A 23,459-nucleotide genomic window follows, 5' to 3' on the forward strand; every position below is an offset into this window, starting at 1 on the left:
AATGGGTTAACTTGTTTAGGGCAGCAGCTCCCCTCTGGTGAACCCGATTCCCACGGGAACTTCAGAACATTTCCATCTGACGAAGTCCTATGACGAAACGCGTAGGGGCGTGGCCTGTGTGACGCATTGTGTGCCGCTGGAGATCGTGCTGTGTGGCTGCTTTTGCTCAAAGACGCTGAGGCGCCGGGTTCCGGAATTGACATTGTGCTCCTGGAGCAGTGAGAGGTCCCGTGAGTGAGCTACAAGTGCCTGCAGTTTGTGCCAGTGGTTATTTGATATATATCTTGTGGTAGCCAGCCGACACCGGAGGAACACCTCGGTATGGGTTCTACCTTCCTAATAGGAGATTTGCTGTAAGCATTGTCCACCTGTTTTAAATAAACGGTATTACACTATGAAGCGCCCCCTCTATTTGTTTTAGAGATATATATATATATATATGTAGAACAATAAAGTAGATGGATCTGCGCTTGAAAGTGGTCACCAACCAGATGAAAGTAGCAGAATAGATTTTTCCTGGATGACACTAAGTCCAACAAGATCAAGGACTGCAGCTTTCTCCACAAATAACCCAGGACTCGTAGGGTGAAAGAGGATCTGTTTTTTAGAATGGAATAGAGAAGTGCTTCATACAGTATGTAAAACTGTATTTATTTAAAACACAATCAGTGCTACAGCACATAAAATCGATGAAGACTCTTATCATTAAAGTAACCGCTGTGGGCTGGTTACCACAAGTTTTTCAATAAATAGCCTCAGGCAAAGCTCCAACCTCCATCATGACACAGCAGGGCAACGAGAACACGCTGGCCACACGGTGACTCCAAGAGACTATATCCTATACCTTTTTGTTTTACACCATTCACCAAGGTGTTCTTAACCCCTTCCCGCCGCAGCCTGTTTTTGCCTTCCTGACAGAGCCCTTTTTTTCAAATCTGACATGTATCACTTAAGTGGGGATAACTTTTTTTTGCTTTTACTTATCCCAGTGATTTTGAGATTGTTTTCTCGTGACACATTGTACTTCAAATTAGTGGTAAATTTGGGTCGATACAGTCTGTGTTTTTTTGTGAAGAATACCAAAATGTCGTAAAAAAATGGAAAATTTAGCAATTTTCAAAATGTTAAATTTTCTGCTTGTGAGACAAATAATCATACCACTCAAAATAGTTAATAACTAACATAGACCATATGTCTACTTTATGTTTCCATCATTATTTCAACCTCCTTTTAATTTTTTTGGACACTAGGAGGCTTAAAATATGAATAGCAAATTCTCAAATTTTCAAGAAAATTTCAAACACTGATTTTTTTTAGGGACCAGTTCAGTTCTGATGTGACTTTGAGGGACTTGTATGTGAGACACCCCCATAAATGATGCCATTTCAAAAACTGCACCCCTCACAGTATTCAAAACAGCATTTTGGAAGTTTGTTAATCCTTTAGGTGTTTCACAGGAATTAAAACAAAGTGTAGGTGAAATTTCAGAATTTCATTTTTTTTGCAGATTTTCAATTTTAATACATTTTTCTAAGGAACACAGTAGATTTTACTAGAGAAATGTGACTAAAAATTGATTTCCCCAATTCTTTTGTTTTCATAAATATCCTATATGTGGCCCTAGTGTGCACGTTGACCAAACCACAGGCTTCATAATAGAAGGAGCACCTACTTGATTTTGGAGCCTCCTTTTTATGAGATTATTTTTTAGGCACCATGTAGGTTTCTAGGCACCATAAGATGCTAAAAGTTAGGAACCCCCCCACAAGTGACCCCATTTTGCAAACTACACCCCTCAGGGAATTCATCTAGGGGTATAGTGTACATTTCAAACCCCCAGGGGTTTCACCAATTGTGGTACAACTGGGCTGTGAAAATGAAAAATTAAATTTTTTACACAAAAATGCAGTTCTGGCTCAAAATTTTTCATTTTCACAAGGAATGAAGGAGACAAAGCACCCCAAAATCTGTGCCCCAAATTCTTCCGAGTACGGCAATGCCTCACATGTGACCAAAAAATACCATTTGGGTGCATGGCAGGACTCAGAAGGGAAGGAGTGATTTTTAGATTTTGCAGCTCAGATTCTGGTGGAATGTTGGTGGGTGCTATGTCGCATTAGCAAGACCCCCGAAGCACCAATACAGTGGAACCCCCCCACAAGTGATCCCATTTTGCAAACTACACCCCTCAGGGAATTCATCTAGGGGTATAGTGTACATTTCAAACCCCCAGGGGTTTCACCAATTTTGATACAACTGGGCTGTGCAAATGAAAAATTACATTTTTTGTACACAAAAATGCAGTTCTGGCTCAAAATTTTTCATTTTCATAAGGTATGAATGAGAAAAAGCGGTACTTGTGAGTTATCCGGGCTCCCGATTTTTTGATTGTATGCCTTAAGTTAAGGCATACAATCAGATGCGATGCGATATCGCATCGCATCGCATCGCATCCGACCATCGGATGCGATGACCCGATTTTTCCATAGGAATCAATGTTAAAATGGACTGAGTCCATTTTAACATGGAATTCAATGGGAAAAAGGGGTCCTTTTCATACCCCTACTATCCAAGTGGGCATGGAGTTGGATATAAATCTGTGGCGAGCGTAGCGAGCCACCGAGCCCGAAGCGTAGCGAGCGAAGCGAGCCCCGCGAGGGGACGGTATTCCGTGTCCCCTCGCGGGGCTCGCTACGCTCGCCACGCTTCGGGCTCGGTGGCTCGCTACGCTCGCCACAGGTTTATATCCAACTCCATGCCCACTTGGATAGTAGGGGTATGAAAAGGACCCGATTTTCCCATTGAATTCCATGTTAAAATGGACTCAGTCCATTTTAACATTGATTCCTATGGAAAAATCGGGTCATCGCATCGCATCGCATCCGATGGTCGCATGCGATGCGATGCGATGTCCCGATCCGACCCGATTTAAAAATCGGACGCCCGGATAACTCATAAGTACCGAAAAAGCACCCCAAAATCTGTGCCCCAATTTCTCCCGAGTACGGCAATGCCTCACATGTGACCAAAAAATACCATTTGGGTGCATGGCAGGACTCAGAAGGGAAGGAGTGATTTTTGGATTTTGCAGCTCAGATTCTGGTGGAATGTTGGTGGGTGCTATGTCGCATTAGCAAGACCCCCGAAGCACCAATACAGTGGAACCCCCCCACAAGTGACCCCATTTTGCAAACTACACCCCTCAGGGAATTCATCTAGGGGTATAGTGTACATTTCAAACCCCCAGGGGTTTCACCAATTTTGATACAACTGGGCTGTGCAAATGAAAAATTACATTTTTTTACACAAAAATGCAGTTCTGGCTCAAAATTTTTCATTTTCATAAGGTATGAAGGAGAAAAAGCACCCCAAAATCTGTGCCCCAATTTCTCCCGAGTACGGCAATGCCTCACATGTGACCAAAAAATACCATTTGGGTGCATGGCAGGACTCAGAAGGGAAGGAGTGATTTTTGGATTTTGCAGCTCAGATGCTGGTGGAATGTTGGTGCGTGCTATGTCGCATTAGCAAGACCCCCGAAGCACCAATACAGTGGAACCCCCCCACAAGTGACCCCATTTTGCAAACTACACCCCTCAGGGAATTCATCTAGGGGTATAGTGTACATTTTAAACCCCCAGGGGTTTCACCAATTGTGGTACAACTGGGCAGTGAAAATGAAAAATTAAATTTTTTACACAAAAATGCAGTTCTGGCTCAAAATTTTTCATTTTCACAAGGAATGAAGGAGACAAAGCACCCCAAAATCTGTGCCCCAATTTCTCCCTAGTACGGCAATGCCTCACATGTGACCAAAAAATAGCATTTGGGTGCATGGCAGGACTCAGAAGGGAAGGAGTGATTTTTGGATTTTGCAGCTCAGATTCTGGTGGAATGAATGGTGGGTGCTATGTGGCATTAGCAAGACCCCCGAAGCACCAATACAGTGGAACCCCCCCACAAGTGACCCCATTTTGCAAACTACACCCCTCAGGGAATTCATCTAGGGGTATAGTGTACATTTTAAACCCCCAGGGGTTTCACCAATTGTGGTACAACTGGGCAGTGAAAATGAAAAATTAAATTTTTTACACAAAAATGCAGTTCTGGCTCAAAATTTTTCATTTTCACAAGGAATGAAGGAGACAAAGCACCCCAAAATCTGTGCCCCAATTTCTCCCGAGTACGGCAATGCCTCATGTGTGACCATAAAATGGCAGGACTCAGAAGGGAAGGAGTGATATTTGGATTTTACAGCACAGATTCTGGTGGAATGTTGGTGGGTGCTATGTCGCATTAGCAAGACCCCCAAAGCACCAATACAGTGGAACCCCCCCACAAGTGACCCCATTTTGCAAACTACACCCCTCAGGGAATTCATCTAGGGGTATAGTGTACATTTCAAACCCCCAGGGGTTTCACCAATTTTGATACAACTGGGCTGTGCAATTTTTCATTTTCATAAGGTATGAAGGAGAAAAAGCACCCCAAAATCTGTGCCCCAATTTCTCCCGAGTATGGCAATGCCTCATATGTGACCAAAAAATACCAGTTGGGTGCATGGCAGGACCTCATGTGTGACCATAAAATGGCAGGACTCAGAAGGGAAGGAGTGATTTTTGGATTTTGCAGCTCAGATTCTGGTGGAATGAATGGTGGGTGCTATGTGGCATTAGCAAGACCCCCGAAGCACGGTGAAATGATGAACCTAATAATCCATAGATGTGTGGTATATTTTAAAACACTCCTTTATACATAGGCCGGGTTTGTCGGGGCAAGTTTGACAGTGGAAAATAGTATCCTTTCTTATTCCCTTTTTATAGCAAACTTTGCACCTTTTTTGTGTCCTGCCCTTTTTTGCAGTGGAGGGGATTTCGTTAGGAAAATGCTGCCCTGGTACAATACGGGGGCCAGTACTAGAAGTACTGGGGCCCTCTGCCTGCTGGTTCCCAAATATTAGGCCCTTTATGACTTCCTCTTGAAAGTGCATAAATGTCCCCCTCTGGCTGGTAGAACGGAATAGCACGTAAGCGTTATACAGTGCCATCTGGATGATATACACGGCCAGCTTCTTGTTTTCCGCAGGGGACTGTACGGCTTCAGTACCTGATCTGAAAGATCCACTCCGCCCATGTACTTATTGTAATCTAGGATACAATTAGGTTTTGAGGTGTGGGTACTGGTACCTCGTACAGGGACGGAGGTGGTACTGTCTCCATGAATTGTTGTCAGTATAAGGACATCCCTCTTGTCCCTATATTTGACCAACAACATATTTTCGGTGCATATTCCCCTGCTTTCACCCCTTCTCAGTAATTGGGCAACGTGCGTTTTTGGTAAGCCTCTTTGGTTCTTGCGCACAGTACCGCAAGCTGCTGTACCTCTTGAACCAAGGGCCTTAAACAGGGGGATGCTAGTGTAAAAGTTATCCACATAGAGGTGATAACCTTTATCCAGGAAGGGGTGCACTAAATCCCAGACAATTTTTCCACTAACACCTACGAGGGAGGGGGGGCATTCTGGTGGTTCAATTCTTGAGTCCTTCCCTTCATATACCCTAAACCTGTGGGTGTACCCTGAGGTGCTTTCACACAGCTTATACATTTTTATGCCATACCTTGCCCTCTTATTGGGAAGGTACTGGCGGAATTTAACCCTTCCTTTAAAATGTATAAGGGACTCGTCGATACAAATACATTTTTCAGGGATGTACATCTTTGCAAATTTGGCACTGAAATGATCAATGACCGGCCTGACTTTGAATAGCCGGTCAAAGGTGGGATCATCTCTGGGTGGGCACTGTGCATTATCGGTGTAATGTAAAAATTTAAGGATTGTCTCAAAACGAGTCCGAGCCATGGCCATACGGTAAAGTGGGGTGCTGTACAGAACATCTGTACTCCAATATTGCCTAATTTCTGGCTTTTTTACTATGCCCATATGTAACACCAGACCCCAAAACGTCATCATCTCTACTGCATCTACAGGGGTCCACCTAGCAAATGATGACGTGGGGTTTTGAGCAATAAACTGCTGGGCATATAAATTACTTTGGTCCACCATTAAATTTATAAAATCATCAGAGAAAAATAATTTGAAAAAGTCAATTTCTCTGAGACCTGTTGAATCAAATTGGATTTCTGGGATGGCCAAAAACTCAGGAACCTGGGGCTCAAAATTGTCTGGTGGTGGGGTCCATACGGGATCAATCATTTGGGGGGGGGTCTCAGCTGCTCTACGGGGGCGTCTTTGAGGGGGTCCCTCATCACTAGAGGAGGAAGAGGAGCTTAAGACGAATCCTTCAAATTCCCCGCTTGCATCACTGGCTGTGTCAGAGTCAGAGGCAAGCATGGCATATGCCTCCTCCGCTGAATACATTCTTCTGGATGACTGGGATGACATTTGGGATGACATTTGGGATGCCATTTTTATTTTTGTGTTTCTGTAAGTGTAATGTTTCAACACGTGTATAGTGTAGGGGGGGTACAAACTTTATTTCAACACGGGGGGTATGTAGTGTGTAGTGTGTATGTAGTGCAGAAAAAAAAATACTTTATACAGGAATTTGATCCCAATAAAAAAAAAAAAAATTGAAGGGGTTAAAAAAAAAAAAAAGGTCCTGCGCCAAAAATTGAGCACAGATGTTGGTCAGTAACGTCCGTCACTGAACAGCGCTCAAAGGCAACAGGAATTTGATCCAAAAAAAAAAAAATTATATCAACCCTGTGCCAAAAATGCTGTTCAGTGATGTACGTCACTGATCAGCGCTCAGCGGCCACAGGACACCCACAAAAGCAACATGGGTGTAAAAACAATTTAAAAAAAATAAACCACAGCACTCTCCAAAAAAAAAACAATTTAAAAAAACTGCAGAAAAAAAATTATATCAACCCTGTGCCAAAAATGCTGTTCAGTGATGTACGTCACTGATCAGCGCTCAGAGGCCACAGGACACCCACAAAAGCAACGTGGGTGTAAAAACAATTTAAAAAAAATAAACCACAGCACTCTCCAAAAAAAAAAACAATTTAAAAAAACTGCAGAAAAAAAATTATATCAACCCTGTGCCAAAAATGCTGTTCAGTGATGTACGTCACTGATCAGCGCTCAGCGGCCACAGGACACCCACAAAAGCAACGTGGGTGTAAAAACAAAACCCCACTGCACTCTCCAAAAAAAAAAACCTGCAGATCAGTGATGCAGTGATGCAACACTGATTAGCAGTGAGGGGCAGCAGGCACACAACTGTGGGTGCAACCTGACAGGGTATATATAAAAAAAAAAACCCTGGACCCCCAAAAAGTTGCTGATCAGTTAATTTATACTGATCAGCACAAAAGGGGGGGCAGCAGGGGGGGCAGCAGTCAGTTGCACAGGCAGCACAAGCTTTGGTGCAACTGACAGGTATATATATAAAAAAAATAACCCCTGCACCCCCAAAAAGTCGCTGATCAGCACAGATATACTGATCAGCACAAAAGGGGGTGCAGCAGACACAAAATATAGCACTCTCTATCACTCTCTGTCACTATCTCTCACTATCTCTCACTATCTGTCACTCTATGACACTGCAGCAGCAGTACACAGGAAGTGACAAGATCCAGGAAGCATCCAGCTGCTGGCAGCACGCTACCAGCGGTGATCAGGTAAGTATCAGGCAAGGATCAGGTATGTATATCACGACAGATTGGCCGGTGACCGCTCTGCACGCAATTCCAGACCGGAATGGCGTCTGCAGCGCAGTCACCGTTAGTTTAAATAACGCGCTATGGCTGTGATTGGTCCGTCGGTCCGATGGACCAATCACAGCCTTGGGGGCAGGTGGGGTGAGGTGTGGTCATCACCGGTGACCCCCTCACGCCCCCTCACACCCGGCGGTGATTGACACCTGTGTTACCGAGCGTCATATTCGCCGGTAACACAGGAAAACGCTGCGATTGGCTGTTCACATTGAACAGCCAATCACAGCGATCGCCGACGGGGGGGAGGCATCGCCGCCCCCCCTGGACATGCTGGGACATGTCTGCTGTCAGGGACAGCAGACATGTTTAAACTGTCCCCGCGTCTATAGACGCGGGGACAGTTTAAAGTCATGACATATATATACGTCATGTGTCGGGAAGGGGTTAAAGGATAGCTGACACCTTATAAATAAGGGAATACCTGCTCTTTATTGTCACCTTTTATACAACATCTCACCTAAAGGGGTAATTACCTATATATATATATATATATATATATATATATATATATATATAGATGATAGTCACTGAATTTATTGGTGACGTAAATTATCCTTAAAATCTTCATTGGGTGGGAGGGGGGGGGGGGACATTCAGGCTTTATGTGTATTCCAAGCAGGTCCAACTTCGAAGTTCAAACTGGTCTATAACTAATCCAATGATAACTCAGGCGTTCTGTGACCTATTATACCTATTCCTGTGATAACCTGCCTTTACTCTGGTGTTCTGTGGCCTATAATACTAATAATAATGATTTTATTTATATAGCGCTCTTTCTCCAACAGGACTCAAGGCGCATAACAGATAGAATGAATGTAATACAGTACAGGAACAATGAAGTACAGAAAAGCGTTTCATAACCTACAGAGAGCATAGAGATAGGGAATTATGGAAATGTGGGAGTAAACAGGAAAGTTTGGAGTCTGTTTTTGAAGGATTCTAGGGTGGGGGAGCCTATCGAACTGTGCGTGGAAGTGAGTTCCATAAAGTCGGAGCCACATGACTAAAAGCTCCCTAGTTGAATTACAGGATAATCTTGGTACTACTAAAAGTTGTTACAGATAGCAATAATCGTGTGGGACAGTCAGGCCCGGCAATGGGGGGGGGGGGGCAAAGGGGACAGCTGACCTGGGCTCCGACAATCAGAGGGGACCCAAATTCAGCCACTCATCCCTGCTCTCAGACACCCGGCAATTGATTGCTGTGAGGGACTGGCAATTAAACAACAACACCCACACCCAGTGTCGGAAGCTGCCTGGGGATGGCCTGTTGGAACATGCAGCTCCCGGCCGCCGCTTACACACACTAACATGAGCCATGCTGCTGCGGAAGGACTCCCGCAGCAGCACCGACTCATGTCAGTGTGTGTAAGAGGTGGTAGTATTTAACTAAACTAGACTAGACTGGCATTTTTAGCGGTTATTTTGCATATCTCTCACAGCAACATTAGCACCTAAAGGTTAAGTGTAAAGCCACCATCCAGCACAAGGCCAAGATTCTGCACATGATCAGAGTTTTATAATTCTGTACCCCCAAGTGTCAGTCCAGTTGGGTGGCTATGCTGCAGTCTTGTCTTGTCCTTTGATGTTGGATCTATTATAAGGACCTCTGTTTTATCAGGATTCAATAGCCCTTATTTTGGTTCACTCGCAGAGGCAAATTCCTTCTCAAATGGACAAAACCATGTGCACTGCAGGTGGGACAGATGTAACTTGTGCAGAGAGAATTAGATTTGGGCAGGGGCGGATTGGGAATTAAAAGCAGCCCGGGAAATAATTTGAAGCAGCCCTAGGGGGGGGAGGTACTTTTTAGGGGGCGTGGTCTAGTGATATGGGGGTGTAACCTATTTCAATGAGGTCACGCCCCATTTTCGCCGCTGAGGGGGCATGGCTAGTAGCTCTCTCTGCGGACATTACTCAATGCCGCCGCGCTTCTGTCGGCATCCAGCGGCCGCAGACAGTGCAGCATTGCCCAAAACAAATATGGCCACCGCATATGTGCATTTAATATATGTGGCGGCCATTTTTGTTTTGGGCAATGCTGCCATTTGTGACCAGGCTGGGCTGCGGCCGCTTCTAACAAAGGTAAGCGGCACAGCTAGAGTGAAATCTTAACATGAGAACAGTGTGCGCCAAAGGCAGGCTGAAGGGTGTGTGTATGTATGATTACGGTTATAGGCTGCGGGTTGTGTATGATTAGGGTTATGGGCTGCAGAGGGTATGTATAGTTAGGGTTAGTCTGTGGGGATGTATAGTTAGGGTTAGGCTACAGGGGGGGTGTATAATTAAGGATAGGCTAAGGGGGGTATGGTTAGAGAGGAGGAGGGGGTGTATAGTTGGGCTGTAGGGAGGGGGTGGATAGTAAGTCTGCGGGGGTGGGGTGTGTATAGTTGAGCTGTGGGGAGGGGGTGGATAGTTAGTCTGCGGGGGTGGGGTGTCTATAGTTGGGCTCTGGGGAGGGGGTGGATAGTTAGTCTGCGGGGGTGGGGTGTGTATAGTTGGGCTGTGGGGAGGGGGTGGATAGTTAGTAAGGCTGTGGGGGTGGGGTGTGTATAATTACACTGCATGGGTGGGGGTGTATAGTTAGGCTGCAGGGGTGGGGGGTGTATAGGTAGGCTGCAGGGGTTGGGGGTGTATAGTTAGGCTGCAGGGGTTGGGGGTGTATAGTTAGGCTGCAGGGGTGGGGGGTGTATAAGTAGGCTGGGGGGCTGGGGGGTGGGGGATGTATAGTTAGGCTGCAGGGGTGGGGGGTGTATAGTTAGGCTGCAGGGGTGGGGGGTGTATAGTTAGGCTGTGGAGGTGGGGGGTGTATAGTTAGGCTGCGGGGTAGGGGATGTATAGGTAGGCTGCAGGGGTGGGGGATGTATAGTTAGGCTGTAGGGGTGGGGGGTGTATAAGTAGGCTGTGGGGGTGGGGGGTGTATAAGTAGGCTGTGGGGATGGGGGGTGTATAAGTAGGCTGCAGGGTGGGGGATGTATAGTTAAGCTGCAGGGGTGGGGGTTGTGTAGTGAGGCTGTGGGGATGGGGGTGTATAGGTAGGCTTGGGGGGGGTGTATAGGCAGGCTGTGGGGGGGGGGTGTATAGGTAGGCTGCAGAGGTGCATAGGTAGGCTGCAGGGGTGGGGTGTATAGGTAGGCTGTGGGGTGTATAGGTAAGCTGTGTGTGGGGGGGTTATAGTTAGGCTGCAGGGGTGGGGGGTGTATAGTTAAGCTGCAGGGGTGGGGGTTGTGTAGTGAGGCTGTGGGGATGGGGGTGTATAGGTAGGCTGCAGGGGTGGGGTGTATAGGTAGGCTGTGGGGTGTATAGGTAAGCTGTGGGGGGGGTTATAGTTAGGCTGCAGGGGTGGGGGTGTATAGTTAGGCTGTGGGGGGGCTTATAGTTAGGCTGTGGGGGGTGGGGTGGAGGGTTTATAGAGTTAGATAGGCTGCATTACAGATGGTGATAAGTTAGTAAGGCTTCTGAGGGGTACTCACAGTGCCAAGCACGAAGGTCTACATTCCAAGCAGCAGTGCCTCCACGGAGGTAGAGACAGCTTCTTCTTGTATGCCCGCCGTCCTGCAGGATAGGCCAGGAGACGGGCCGGGTCTAGCAGCAGTAGTGGTGGCAAGAGACCAGCCTGGAGCGCTGTATCCTTCTCAGCTGGGACCGGCAGCGGCGCTACTCTCCTCCCTCCATCAGCCTCGGCGACCTGACTCCTTACCAGCAGCAGTATTGGTGTGGGTAGGGAGGTGCTGCGGACCTGGCCTCCTGCTCCCCAGACAGCTCACGCTCCCTGCGGATTCCTTGGCAGCTTCTGCGGCGGGGGTGCGGCCATTACTCACCGCCACCGCGCTTCCGCCGGCCCCAGAAAGGCACAGAAACAAAATAACTCACCCAAATCTAACTCGCTCTGCACATGTTACATCTGCCCCACCTGCAGTGACCATGGTTTTGTCCATTTAAGAAGGAATTTGCCTCTGCGAGTGAACCAAAATAAGGGCCAATGTCAGCCAACTGGCACTCATCCATTCCTGAAGCTCAGCTAGACAGCCAATTAGGGTTGTTATTGGGTTCTCAGTGCCTGGAGATGTCCCCTGATAATATTTCTTTACTCAGGAGATCTACTATATGACCGTATTATATCTACTGTGATAACTCGCCTTTATTCCATGTTCTATGGCCTATTACATCTATTCCTAATATCAAAAGCCCATTACTCAGGTGCTATGTGACCCATTATACCTAGTGCGATAATAATATGCCTTTACTGAGGCGAAATGTCACCTATTATACCTAGTCCCGTGATAACACGCCATTACTCAGATGCACTGTGGCATATTATACCTAGTCCTGTGATAACATGCCATTACTCAGATGTCCTGTGGCATATTATACCTAGTCCCGTGATAACATGCTCCACAGTACTCCATATCGCAACCTTTACAAATACCCATGTGGGTGAAAACACGTTGGTTGCAGCTGGAGTCCATTGCTCACCCTAAAGAAGCAACCAAGGAAAGAGATATATGAGGGAGCAGAGGATAGACTTTAACAACTATCCCCATTAACGTGCTGAATTCTTTACAACAGCGCTGTTTTTTGGGGGACAGGGGGCCAGAAGCCCTAAGCTTCAAAAGTGATAAAATGGAGAGTGATAAACAACCAGCCAATCAGCTTCTGCCTGACATTTTTCAAACACAGTCTGTGACATGGCAGGTAGGAGCTGATTGGCTAGCTGTTTATCACTCTCCCTTTTATCACTTTTGAAGCTTAGTGCATCAGGTCCAGGGTGTGCTAACATCTGTAAGCATACAACCACCCGTATATTGCCGGCCTGGGAGCACCGCTAGAGGAGAAATAGCCTGGAGCGATGAGCAGTGAGAGTAATAGCTGGGGTAGCGCACAGGGGTCAGATGTTTGGGATCGCGCACCCCACTGAACTACACGTGCAGGTGAAGCAGAGGCAGCTTCCCCGGTCCCTGATAAGTGCCTGAGCACTTTCTACCATGTCTCCAGCATTGCACGGGCCACATGTAATGGAGTGCAGGCTGTTTTAACAAATTGTACCCAGCATAGTGCTGACCACTATAATCCAGGTGGCACAGCAGGACTGAGGAGGGGTGTTGGAGGAGAATCCAAGTAGCTGCAGTGCCAGTGCAGTCTCCGGGAAGCAGACAACGGGCCAGATGAACTAAGCTTCTGTCTGACATTTTTCAAACACAGTCTGTGACATGGCAGGTAGGAGCTGATTGGCTGGCTGTTTATCACTCTCCATTTTATCACTTTTGAAGCTTAGTGCATCTGGCCCAACATCCCCATAAAATAACATAGGTCCTGTTGATGAGAGACCTCCTGAAAATGGGTGAGAATATCCCCTTTTCTTCTTACTTATGATCCGGACCCTAAATGGTTCTCGATATAGAATTGCCAGAGAACAATGCAAAGAGTCCCGGGAATAACATCTACCCTCTGCAGGGGCTCTGGTAATATACAGTGTGACAGTGTATACAGAGTGCCCCAAAAGTCCGGTGGTTTCCATATATTCCTTTACACGGCTTGCTTAAAACAAGTATTTCTGTTCATTTACTTTATTTTGGGATATTTTATTGACTATATGTTTTTTTTTATTAAATAAAAGACTGTTCATTGACTTTTTAAAAAGAAAAAAGGACTTTGTTATGTGGATTCTTCCTATTCTCTAGAGAACACGTAGATCCTTTGAAATTTTGTGGAAAGAATTATTCATATGTGTAGTATTCTCTTAATCAAGAACTCAGCACTGTGGTGTATTTTCATATTCTTTGAATTTATTATTGTGTGTTGGTAGTTTTAAGAGCTGAAAATATTTTTTGAAGATCTAGCAGCAGCGGGTTAAAAGTTTAGCGCTTGAGTTGTATTATCATTTTGAATTTTTTGCACGTTACATCAGCCCCACCTGCAGTGCATATGGGTTTGTCCATTAGAGAGTGATTGTGCCTTTCCGAGTGAATCGGAATAACCCCCCTAAGTCCCATGATATTAGTCAGATGCTCTGTGACATGTCTGTGACAACCTATTGCTTGGGTCAAACTTTTGTCCCTGACAACCTGTGGCCCGTTGACCAACAGTGTTCGACCTATTTAGTTTTGACTTTAATTGGGTTGACCCTATGACCCATATACTATATGCTGTCTAATGTATGACCCATGACCTATGACCCATATGCCATATGCTGTCTTTATGAATTGAATCCAATAAGCACTGTTTAATGGGAAGTGTTAGCTATATGGGAGAGCAGAATGCTTCGTAGACAGTGGTCGGGGAAAACACTGGAAGCAGCTTAGAATCAGTAGCGTAACGACAAATGATGCGCCTCCCGCCGTGAAAATTCCGCCCCCCCCCCCCCCTGTCGCTGGGACAGATACAGGCAGGGGGTGGCGAGGTGATACCCCATACCTGGTGCTGTGGGTGCAGTGGCGGCGGAAACTGAAGGGTGCTGTGTGAAGCCCCAGCACCACAGTGTCCGGGAACTGAAGCGCTGAGAGCGGACACTGAGAGCGGACCGCTGTGGCAGAATTTGAATATTCAAAAGATAGACCGCGCTCTCTCTCAGCCTCGGCCGCCGCTGTCCGTCCACAGTGTCCGCTCTCATTGCTTCAGTTCCTGGACACTGCGGCGCTGGCGCTTCACACTGCACAGATACAGTACGGGGGTACCACATCCCATGCAATGCTGCACTTACACTTAGTCAGCACCTCCCCGTCATCGCGGGGTCTGCGGCACTATAGTTATGCCACTGCTTAGAATATTAACACATATTAAAATATCATTGTTGAAAATACCATATTAATTTCATAGATTCTAGTATCATTTACAGAGGTTTGTCGGCCTCATTGAACATGACAAAATCTAAGCTGAGTGACAGTATATGGATCCAATTATATATATAGCAAACAGTGGGCCAGATGTACTAAGCCTGAGAAGTTATAAAATGAAGAGTGATAAACTACCAGTTCTAACTTTCATTTTTCAAACTCAGCCTGTAGCATGGCAGTTAGGAGCTGAATGATTGATGGTTCATTAATCTCCATTTTATCTCTTCTCAAGCTTAGTACAGCTGGCCCTATATCCTTATTTGTCATAGCGTGCATGCTCAGCACTCAGCAGTTCACAATATTGCACTTCTTGTTAAATACACAAAGTATAATTCATTCATTGTCATTTTATGCTGCCTATTGCTTGCTTAGCATGTATGGTATGTATGCATCATGTGATGTGGCATGTGTTGTACCTGCTTGTCAAATACAGAAACAACCGATTAAATGAATAATGCCCCTTTTTGCATTGCATCAGCCTATAAAATAAGAAGCAAGTCCGGTTCGTATTTATCTCCTACCCTAACACCATGTCCTTATCAAACATTGACATGTCACAGCTTTGTCCCAACTATCCTTGTTCACTGAGTTCCATCATGTCCATACTAATACCCCTTATGCATAGCGAGATTAAGAGGAAAGGGGGGGCACATGGCTTACTGATCCCCAGGACCTCCTTTGTTATGGAGGTCCTGACATCACTAGCTTTCCTTCAGAGCATGCTGACATCACTCGCTTTTCCTTTTATGCAGCAGTGGAACCAGGCAGATAGAGTGCAAGCAGGACAGTATGCAGTGGAGGCAGAGGGACAGGAGTATCAAGTTTCATGAGCTACCAACGTACCCATTCCAAAATGTTCTATACCTGAGCTTCCTTCTTAAGTTATGACTACCATCACCTGAGCTGAAACACCTTATCAATGAAGTATTTCTCCACGGGTGATGCCAAACATTTACTAAGAGGGAAGTCCAGGTAAAGAGCATTTTGTTCCTCCTGGAGTGGGTCAGTTTTGAGAGGTATGAACAATCTACTATACACCCCCACCCCTCAACCCGGTGCCCCAGTCATCCCGAGGCATAACCCCCACATACACTGTTCAGATTTTACCCAATTAGAAATCGGGTGAAATCATCCTAAATCGAATATGTTTGACATCCCATCGGGTCTGATGCGCGTCCAGTGTGCATCGAACCGGAGTCAAAGGTTGGACCTGCTGGTGACCCTCTCCCGGCGGCAGGGAACTGGGTCAAATGCGATACATTGCATGTCAAAGGAATGCATGCGATCCTGCCACCCGGGACCTTTATGGGGTATCAGACGGCCATAAATTGCTGCGAGACACAGCAGTGTATGGCCATCTTTAATCTGAACCTGACTTTATGTGATTAAACTACGTCTTGCAGTGCTGAGATTGATGGAAATCTAACCAGACAACAAACTATGGTGGTGGCGAAATACTCATCCCTTTTATATACAAAGAAAAACAGTTTCTTTGCAGAACTGGGTGTACATTCTAAGATTCCCCCCCCCCCCCCCCCCCATAAGCTAGTATTGTGTACACCTGTACACCTGAAGGTTGAGACTCCTTCAACTGAGTAGCACCCCACCCAGCTGATTGGAACATTAGTTCACCAGTTTGGTCCCTGGTAGCCAAGGACTGCAAACTGAGGGCACAATGAAGGTAAGACCTAAAAATGTACACTAATTGCTAGTCTTGGAGATGGATTTGGGGCGCGGCTCCCCTTGGGTTGGTGTAACCGAGTTGCTTTCGGGGTGGCACACCCTAACATTTATTTAGCACTATTAATTTTCACTAATATTATACTTTCTCTAGCACTACACTTTTTAACCTTTAGCTCCTGCTTCTTTCTTATTAACACACTTTTATAGCTTAGTTTTTCACTTGTGTGCTGCCCTGGGGTGACTGGCTTATGCTGGCCTTTTTGGGGTTCCGCGCCCCAGATTCAAACTTAGTATTATGGACCCACCAGAAATGAGGTCACCGTGAAGCTGGTTGGTGGGCAAATATTTCTTGGGCAATGAATATACCAAGAACCTCTATTATTTATTGATTTGATTAATAATATGGAGTGTGCATCTGCACCATGTGTTTTTCTTTGCAGAACTACAAGTCCCAGCATGATAGCACCTCATGTAAATCGGGTGTGCATACCAAGATCCCCCCCTCCCTTTTATTTACTCAGGTTGGCATACAGGTGATTGGCATAGAAAACAAAGAAAAACATAGGACCTTTGCTAAAAATAAGCAGGGAATACTCACACATGTATTTGAATCATTTTACTGTACGATGCATAAACAGAAGTGTAAAATGGATAAAACATTCAGTGTTAGACCATGCTAATGGGTACTATGCTAATCAAGGTGTATTTGTACTCCAGTGTCCCAGCCAAATTACCGTAAGTGCCGCTTGACCATTCGCTTTGTGAGTTCTATTACTAGTGAAAGAGCAGTAATTACAGACAAGTACAGCAGGAGTGTGAAAGTGGAGATAACTAAGGAAAAGGCCAGCAAGTCCTATGTGCAGATGGCTCCCTGCCTTCCCAGCATCCCTGCTCACCTGCCTTGTCTGACTTTTGTCTCAGCATAACTACAAACTGTGTGCTGCAAATAAATACAAAACAATAGACCAACGCTGAAACTACAATATAGAACAATGTCACAGTGGAAATAATCAATTACTGTCTGGGACTGGCATCACACAGGTTCCGATACAGGGAAATTACAGTATTAACATATAAAAGGCACCATTCGGCCCCACATAGTGCTCTACAGTAGCAATAAATTCTCTTTCTCTACAAGGACCATTTTTTTCACTGTACACGTCCTTTTTTTTTTTTTTTTTAACTGTGCCCAATTTACAAACCCTTACTTTAAATTTCAGGAATACAGTCTTAGAATTTCCATTGGGAAAAAAGTTTTTATCCGCAGGCCTCACTTGGCCCACCCCGTGCTAGCTTCTCCGTTGATGTAGGCAAAGCCGGGAAAATGCTGCATGTGTTCATAGTCCGAGTTCCGCCGTGTAGTCAGGGACGTGTACATGTCAGATGAGCTTCCGTATCTGGCAGAGTGCATGGCCGGGTTTGTATAACAGGGGCTGCTTGATGTCACCTCTGGCCACCGTGGTGTCACCTGGCTTGGATGGAGTCTTGGTGTACTGCTCATGAGGCAAGGTTCCATCCGTGTCTGGCTGTTGAATGGGTACTGCAAGAACAAGCATATAATGACAGTTAGCAGCTGTAGGCATATCAAACAGGTCTTTTGATCTCAAATCTAAGGTAGTATTGTTCTCGTGCCCAGAGCTGGAGCAAGGGTTTCACGGCACCCTAGGAAACTTACTGCACTCACACATTAGGGTTATGGTATAAACTTCATTGATAGAACCAAAGCCATATGAAGCTGGAATATTGGGGACTATGTAAAAACCGGACCTGGACAAGGCCCCGGACCGCCGGACCGGACATCAAAATCTGCATTCCGGAGCTTGCAGTGTCCGGTCCGTGGGGTGTCCCATCCGGGGGGTGTCTTGTCTGGGGGGATGCCTGTAATAGCTTTCACCAGGGACATGCGGAAGGGGATATTACAGCTTCCCCATGTGGTCCGGACCGTTACGGTTTTTTGCTACATGCCCGGACCGTACAGGCAGGCTTTATTCTCCTCCTCTCCCTGGTGACAGCTGTCACGTGAAGCCCCCCGGACAGGACACCCCCTGGACCGGACACTACAAGCTCTGGAGTGCAGAGTTTGATGTCCGGGGTCTTGTCCGGGTCCGGTTTTTACCCATACCCGGAATATTGTACCTCCCCAGAGTCTGAACTATATAGTATATTTTCAGCTATATCTTGTATTTTACATTAAGCTTCCCTATAAAGCAGGGATGGGGAACCTTCGGGGCTTCAGCTGTTGAACTACAGATTTCCTCATTGGCCATGCCAAAACTGTGGCAAGGCATGCTGGGGCCGAAGGTTCCCCATCCCTGTTATAAAGGAATGCCTTCAAAGTTGATGGTTCTTTATTTTTGGAGTAGTTATTGCCAAGAATTGGATTGTACTTATCGTTTTTCCGGACAGTACAATTATTATTTTATTCTTTTATTCTGTGCATCTGACCAAATGTCCTTTATTTCTTAGTGCCCTTGTTGACGCAATGCACCTCTTACACATTCCGTTAACCCTAACTGTAAGTGAGTAACTTGTCTAGGACGTAAGAGCCATCTGATTAATTATCTGTATTACTTACAAGCAGGAAGATCGTGAAAAAACACAGAACAAAACTGACTCAGTTATTTCTCTCAGTTAATCAGCTGCAGCTGTGAATGTCATAAGTTTAAATGACAAGAAATAGATCTAAAAATAATACAGACTGTAAGTAACTTCTGTCACATAATAAATGCTATTATGACTGGAAGATGGAAAGTTTTATCAGTATGGGTCAACTAATTGAAAATGACTCATTCCTTTTCTTTTCCCCTCGGCTCAGTGAAGAGGCCATTGAAAGACAATGTTTTAGCCCGTGTCGCTGGCATGCGCCTGACCAACTCTCCAGTGAACTTTCTATTCAGTCCTTGTTGCGAACACACAAACTTAGCCATCTGTGCGCTGGCACGCTGCAGCCCCGGTCACCTCTCACACTGAGCATCCGGTGTAATGAAGGGTACATAGGCTCTGGGACCAGTCTTCCCAGTGATCTTTGTGGATGATGAAGGCGATATTTGTTGCATTGTTTTCTACAGGATGTTGCCATTTTCTGGGTCAACTAACTCTTAGCTAGAAGCTACTGTTAACCCTTTCTTACAAGAGGGTGTAAAGGGAAATATTAACAGATCAATAAGGCTCAATGACTTCTGACTTCTCTAAGTGGTGGTTCTTTTCAACTTCATATTGTCGACAAAATGTCCATTGTCAAATTTGTGTCATCCCAGGTTGCATTATGCCACACAGAAACCCCAGTTCACATTAAGTCACACAGAAACCCCAGTTCACGTTGCCAAACAGAAACCCTAGTTCACAGTAAGTCACACAGAAACCCCAGTTCACGTTGCCACACAGAAACCCCAGTTCACGTTGCCACACAGAAACCCTAGTTCACAGTAAGTCACACAGAAACCCCAGTTCACGTAAAGTCACACAGAAACCCCAGTTCACGTAAAGTCACACAGAAACCCCAGTTCACGTAAAGTCACACAGAAACCCCAGTTCACGTTGCCACACAGAAACCCTAGTTCACAGTAAGTCGCACAGAAACCCCAGTTAACGCTGTCACACAGAAACCCTAGTTCACGTTGCCACACAGAAACCCCAGTTCACGTAAAGTCACGCAGCCACGCTTCAAAATGATCTTGACAATCTAGATGAGTGGGCAAAAAAGTGGAAGATGAGGTTCAATGTGGACAAATCCAAGGTCATGCACCTTGGGAGACATAACTGCTAGTTATAACCTAAGCGGGGATTAATTGGGTAATTCAGTACTCGTAAAGGATCTAGGAGTCCAAATAGACAACAAACTAGGGTGTAGTGCTCAAAGCAACAAAAAAGACCAACAAAACTAGAGCATGTATTAAAAGGGGCATGGAAACTAAGGACTCAAAAGGAATTATCTAGAAGAAAAAATTTCTTTACAGTCAGAACAGTCAAACTTTGGAACTCACTTCCTGGAGAAGTGGTGTCGGCAGACACTATAAATACATTTAAAATAAGGTTGGATAAACATTTATTGGTTAAAAACATCCATGGCTACCTGACCCCCGACCGTCTCCATACCTTCTGGCCATCCTGCTCTAACCAGTGTTGGAGACAGTGTGGCAGTGTGGGCAACATATCCCATGTCTTCTGGTCTTGTCCTAAACTCCGGTCGTACTGGGACGAGGTATTCAAATTAATCAATACAGTCCTCCAGCTGAGGCTGACCCCATCACCAAGTATTGCTCTATTTCACGTGTTCCCCTTGGGGGTCCCAACAGGAAAAGCATATGTCCTCGGGCATATACTCATTGCGGCACGGGCAAACTTAGCCCAGCAATGAAAACAACCCTCCCCCCATCCCTCCCCAGGTTATCTTGAAAACAAACCATCACTTCCTTATGAAAACCTGTTCACTATCCTCCCCTCCAGGACCCCCCCCCCCACTCCCATCCCCGCTGGCTGCCATGGTACGTTTATGCCACAGAAGGCGATGGTACCAGATTTCTCCCCTCCACAATCTCCCCACCCCCATCACAGTTCAGCCTGAATGAACCCTCAGATACCTCCCCATCCCAGGTCCAAAGCCCCTTGCCTGCCCCTTCCTCATCCACTGGTTAGCCTACTTATGGTTCTTAAGACCATCATGGTCGCCATGTCTCGCTATGTGCTTCGCCATGCTCTCTGTACTGGTCGCTCTGCGTAGCGACATGTTATGTGTTGTTTGCTAAGTTGTAACATGTTACGATTGAAGTCCATGTCCCCCCCCCCCCTAAATGTCCCCTCTTTCTTTTTGTACCCCATATAAACTTTCTGTACCAATAAAAATTTATTGATGGGAAAAAAAAAAAAAACATCCATGGCTACGAATAAGTAACATAATCTGTCTTTAAAATATCGGAACATACTATACAACAAGGGATAAACTATTATAAACATAGGTTGAACTAAATGGATGCAAGTCTTTATTCAGCCTCACCTACTATGTAACTATGTAAACCCGAGTTCACGCTAAGTCACACAGAAATCCTTGTTCACGCTAAGTCACACAGAAAGTTCACATTATGTCACTGACACCCTGGTTCCCGTTATTGTGAACTGGGGTGCCTGTGTGACATATTGTGAACTGGGGTGCCTGTGTGACATATTGTGAACTGGGGTGCCTGTGTGACATATTGTGAACTGGGGTGCCTGTGGGACATATTGTGAACTGGGGTGCCTGTGTGGCATTTGTCACACAGACACCCCAGTTCCAATTATGTCACACAGGCCCCCCAAGCTCACATATGACAAACAAAAAACCCCAGTTCACATTATGCCACACAGGAAGCCCAGTTCACATTGGCCCTTATTCTGATCGGTGCGGCCGGATCCGAATATGCGGCCAGGACCGTGCGTGCGAAACCCCGCCTTCCATACGGATCGCCAACTCCATCCGTACGCGTTAAGAAGCTGGCCGAACGGACCGCATGTGTATTTTTCATGGAATACGCCTCCTCCATCTCAGGGAACCTCCCCCATCATTCGATGGTCGTAGACCATCGAATGCAGGACCGTGTGCTCCACCAGCACCCGCAACCTCAGACCACACAGACATTTTTCCGTGCAAAAGCAGGGATCTGGGCGGGCAGCTGACATCCGGCGATGTCATATGTCCGCCCCCTACACGTGCATCACGGCCGCATTACCAGACGTACGCCCAGCGTTTGCATGGGAACGCCCATGAAACGCGGGGCGTATGCATATGGTAATGAGCCCAAATAGCCCTTCACGCCCCTCTCCACCCCCTGTTCGGAGTGTTCACATTTCATGCGGGATTTGGCCGTACGCCCCGCTCGCACATTCGCAGAGACGCCTCTGCACATGCGCAGACACAAAACATCGGCAGCACGAATGCACGCGGATATTACCGCACCAACCAGAATAAGGGCCATTGTGCCAGTTCTCTGCCACACTGTTAATGTTGCTATGTGGACAACCCCCTGTGTGTGAGGGACCAACCCAGCTGCTTGTTGTTAATCAGCCACTGAAGATGCCTATTCACTGATTATAAGTTATAGCACTTTTACTTAAAACATACATCCAACAACACTTGGGTATGGTGCAAGATATCCGATTGAAATCAGATGGATCTCTGCATACACACAACTCAGATTAGCATGCAATTCCGACTACACGCCCTTAACACGTCATTACTAAACTCAGCTGCCCAGTTACGCTCATTGCAGCCAAAAGTGGAGAGATACCAATGAGATGCGTAAGACTCAGTGGGGTCTATTCAATGCCGTGGGCAAACGGTGACAGCGAGCAGGGCTTGCTTGCTGTCATCGCTCGCCCTGTCAGTATTCAACTCATCCCCCTCATACGCCAATTCCCTCTCGCTCCATTTTTAGAGTGGAGTGGGTTTGCTGCACTAGCCGTGGGTCTCGCTGTTTGGGGGAATCCTCGCCGTCCTGTGACGGCAAGAATTCCCCCGGAACGTTTAATAGGGCGAGCGGCCGGCGAGGGGGTTAAACAGCGAGGATCGCTGGTTTTCTGTGATCTTCACTGTTTAACCCCCTCGCCGGCCGCGGCAAGCGGCTGAATACTACCCAGTGTTGCCCGTACATGTCTATGGACAGCCCCGGAGCATGCATTGTGCCAGAAATCATAAGATCCACGTGCAAAGTGGTCTTGTGTGCAATTCTCATAGGACCCTTGTGCTTTCTGCAGTCACTCATGGCATAGCTTAGTGTTAGTTCTGCAACCAGAGATTTCATGAATACCAACCTGGGAGGGGCTTCTGTGGTACGCTGTATAATGAAGTGGTCCAGCAATGGCGGATTCATGCGGGAGAGACGTATATTGTGATGCTATTGGGTGATGACTCTGGTTACCGTAGGTTCCATAATTATAGCTCCCTGTAAACCTAAAACAAAGATATACTGATTATTAACTGAGACATGGTCGCAGGGTTGTAGACATTCACCAAATGTATGATAGAGAACACGTTTAGGGGTTTTAAGCAGAATTCAGGCACAAAATAATCTTTATTTAAACAACTAAGCAGGAATCCTCATTTCCATGGATAGGATGGATTTTCTTCTTCTTCTAGGACAGCGGTTCCCAAACTGTGTAGCGTGGCACCCTGAGGTCTCTTGGGACACTTGCAAGGGTGACCTTGGATGGTGGTCTAGGACCAAAGTATA

General features: G+C 46.1%; 1 protein-coding gene across 3 annotated transcripts in view; it reads right to left on the reverse strand.

Moving 5' to 3' along the window:
• Positions 1–16,849: 16,849 nt before the first annotated feature.
• Positions 16,850–23,459, reverse strand: part of RFX4 (regulatory factor X4) — a 106,953-nt gene continuing 100,343 nt past the window's right edge. For 2 of the 3 annotated variants that reach the window (XM_083181666.1, XM_083181665.1), the window contains 2 exons: positions 23,041–23,179; positions 16,850–17,797 (listed from right to left, as the gene is read on the reverse strand). In XM_083181666.1, coding sequence (XP_083037792.1) covers positions 17,528–17,797; positions 23,041–23,179 — 409 coding nt within the window. In that variant the 3' untranslated portion in view covers positions 16,850–17,527. The remainder of the gene's footprint in view (positions 17,798–23,040; positions 23,180–23,459) is intronic. The other variant, XM_083181664.1, reaches the window with a different exon arrangement.

The sequence above is a fragment of the Crinia signifera genome, chromosome 4 (genome assembly GCF_055691185.1).
Source record: "Crinia signifera chromosome 4, ASM5569118v1, whole genome shotgun sequence".
Classification (NCBI taxonomy): Eukaryota; Metazoa; Chordata; class Amphibia; order Anura; family Myobatrachidae; genus Crinia; species Crinia signifera.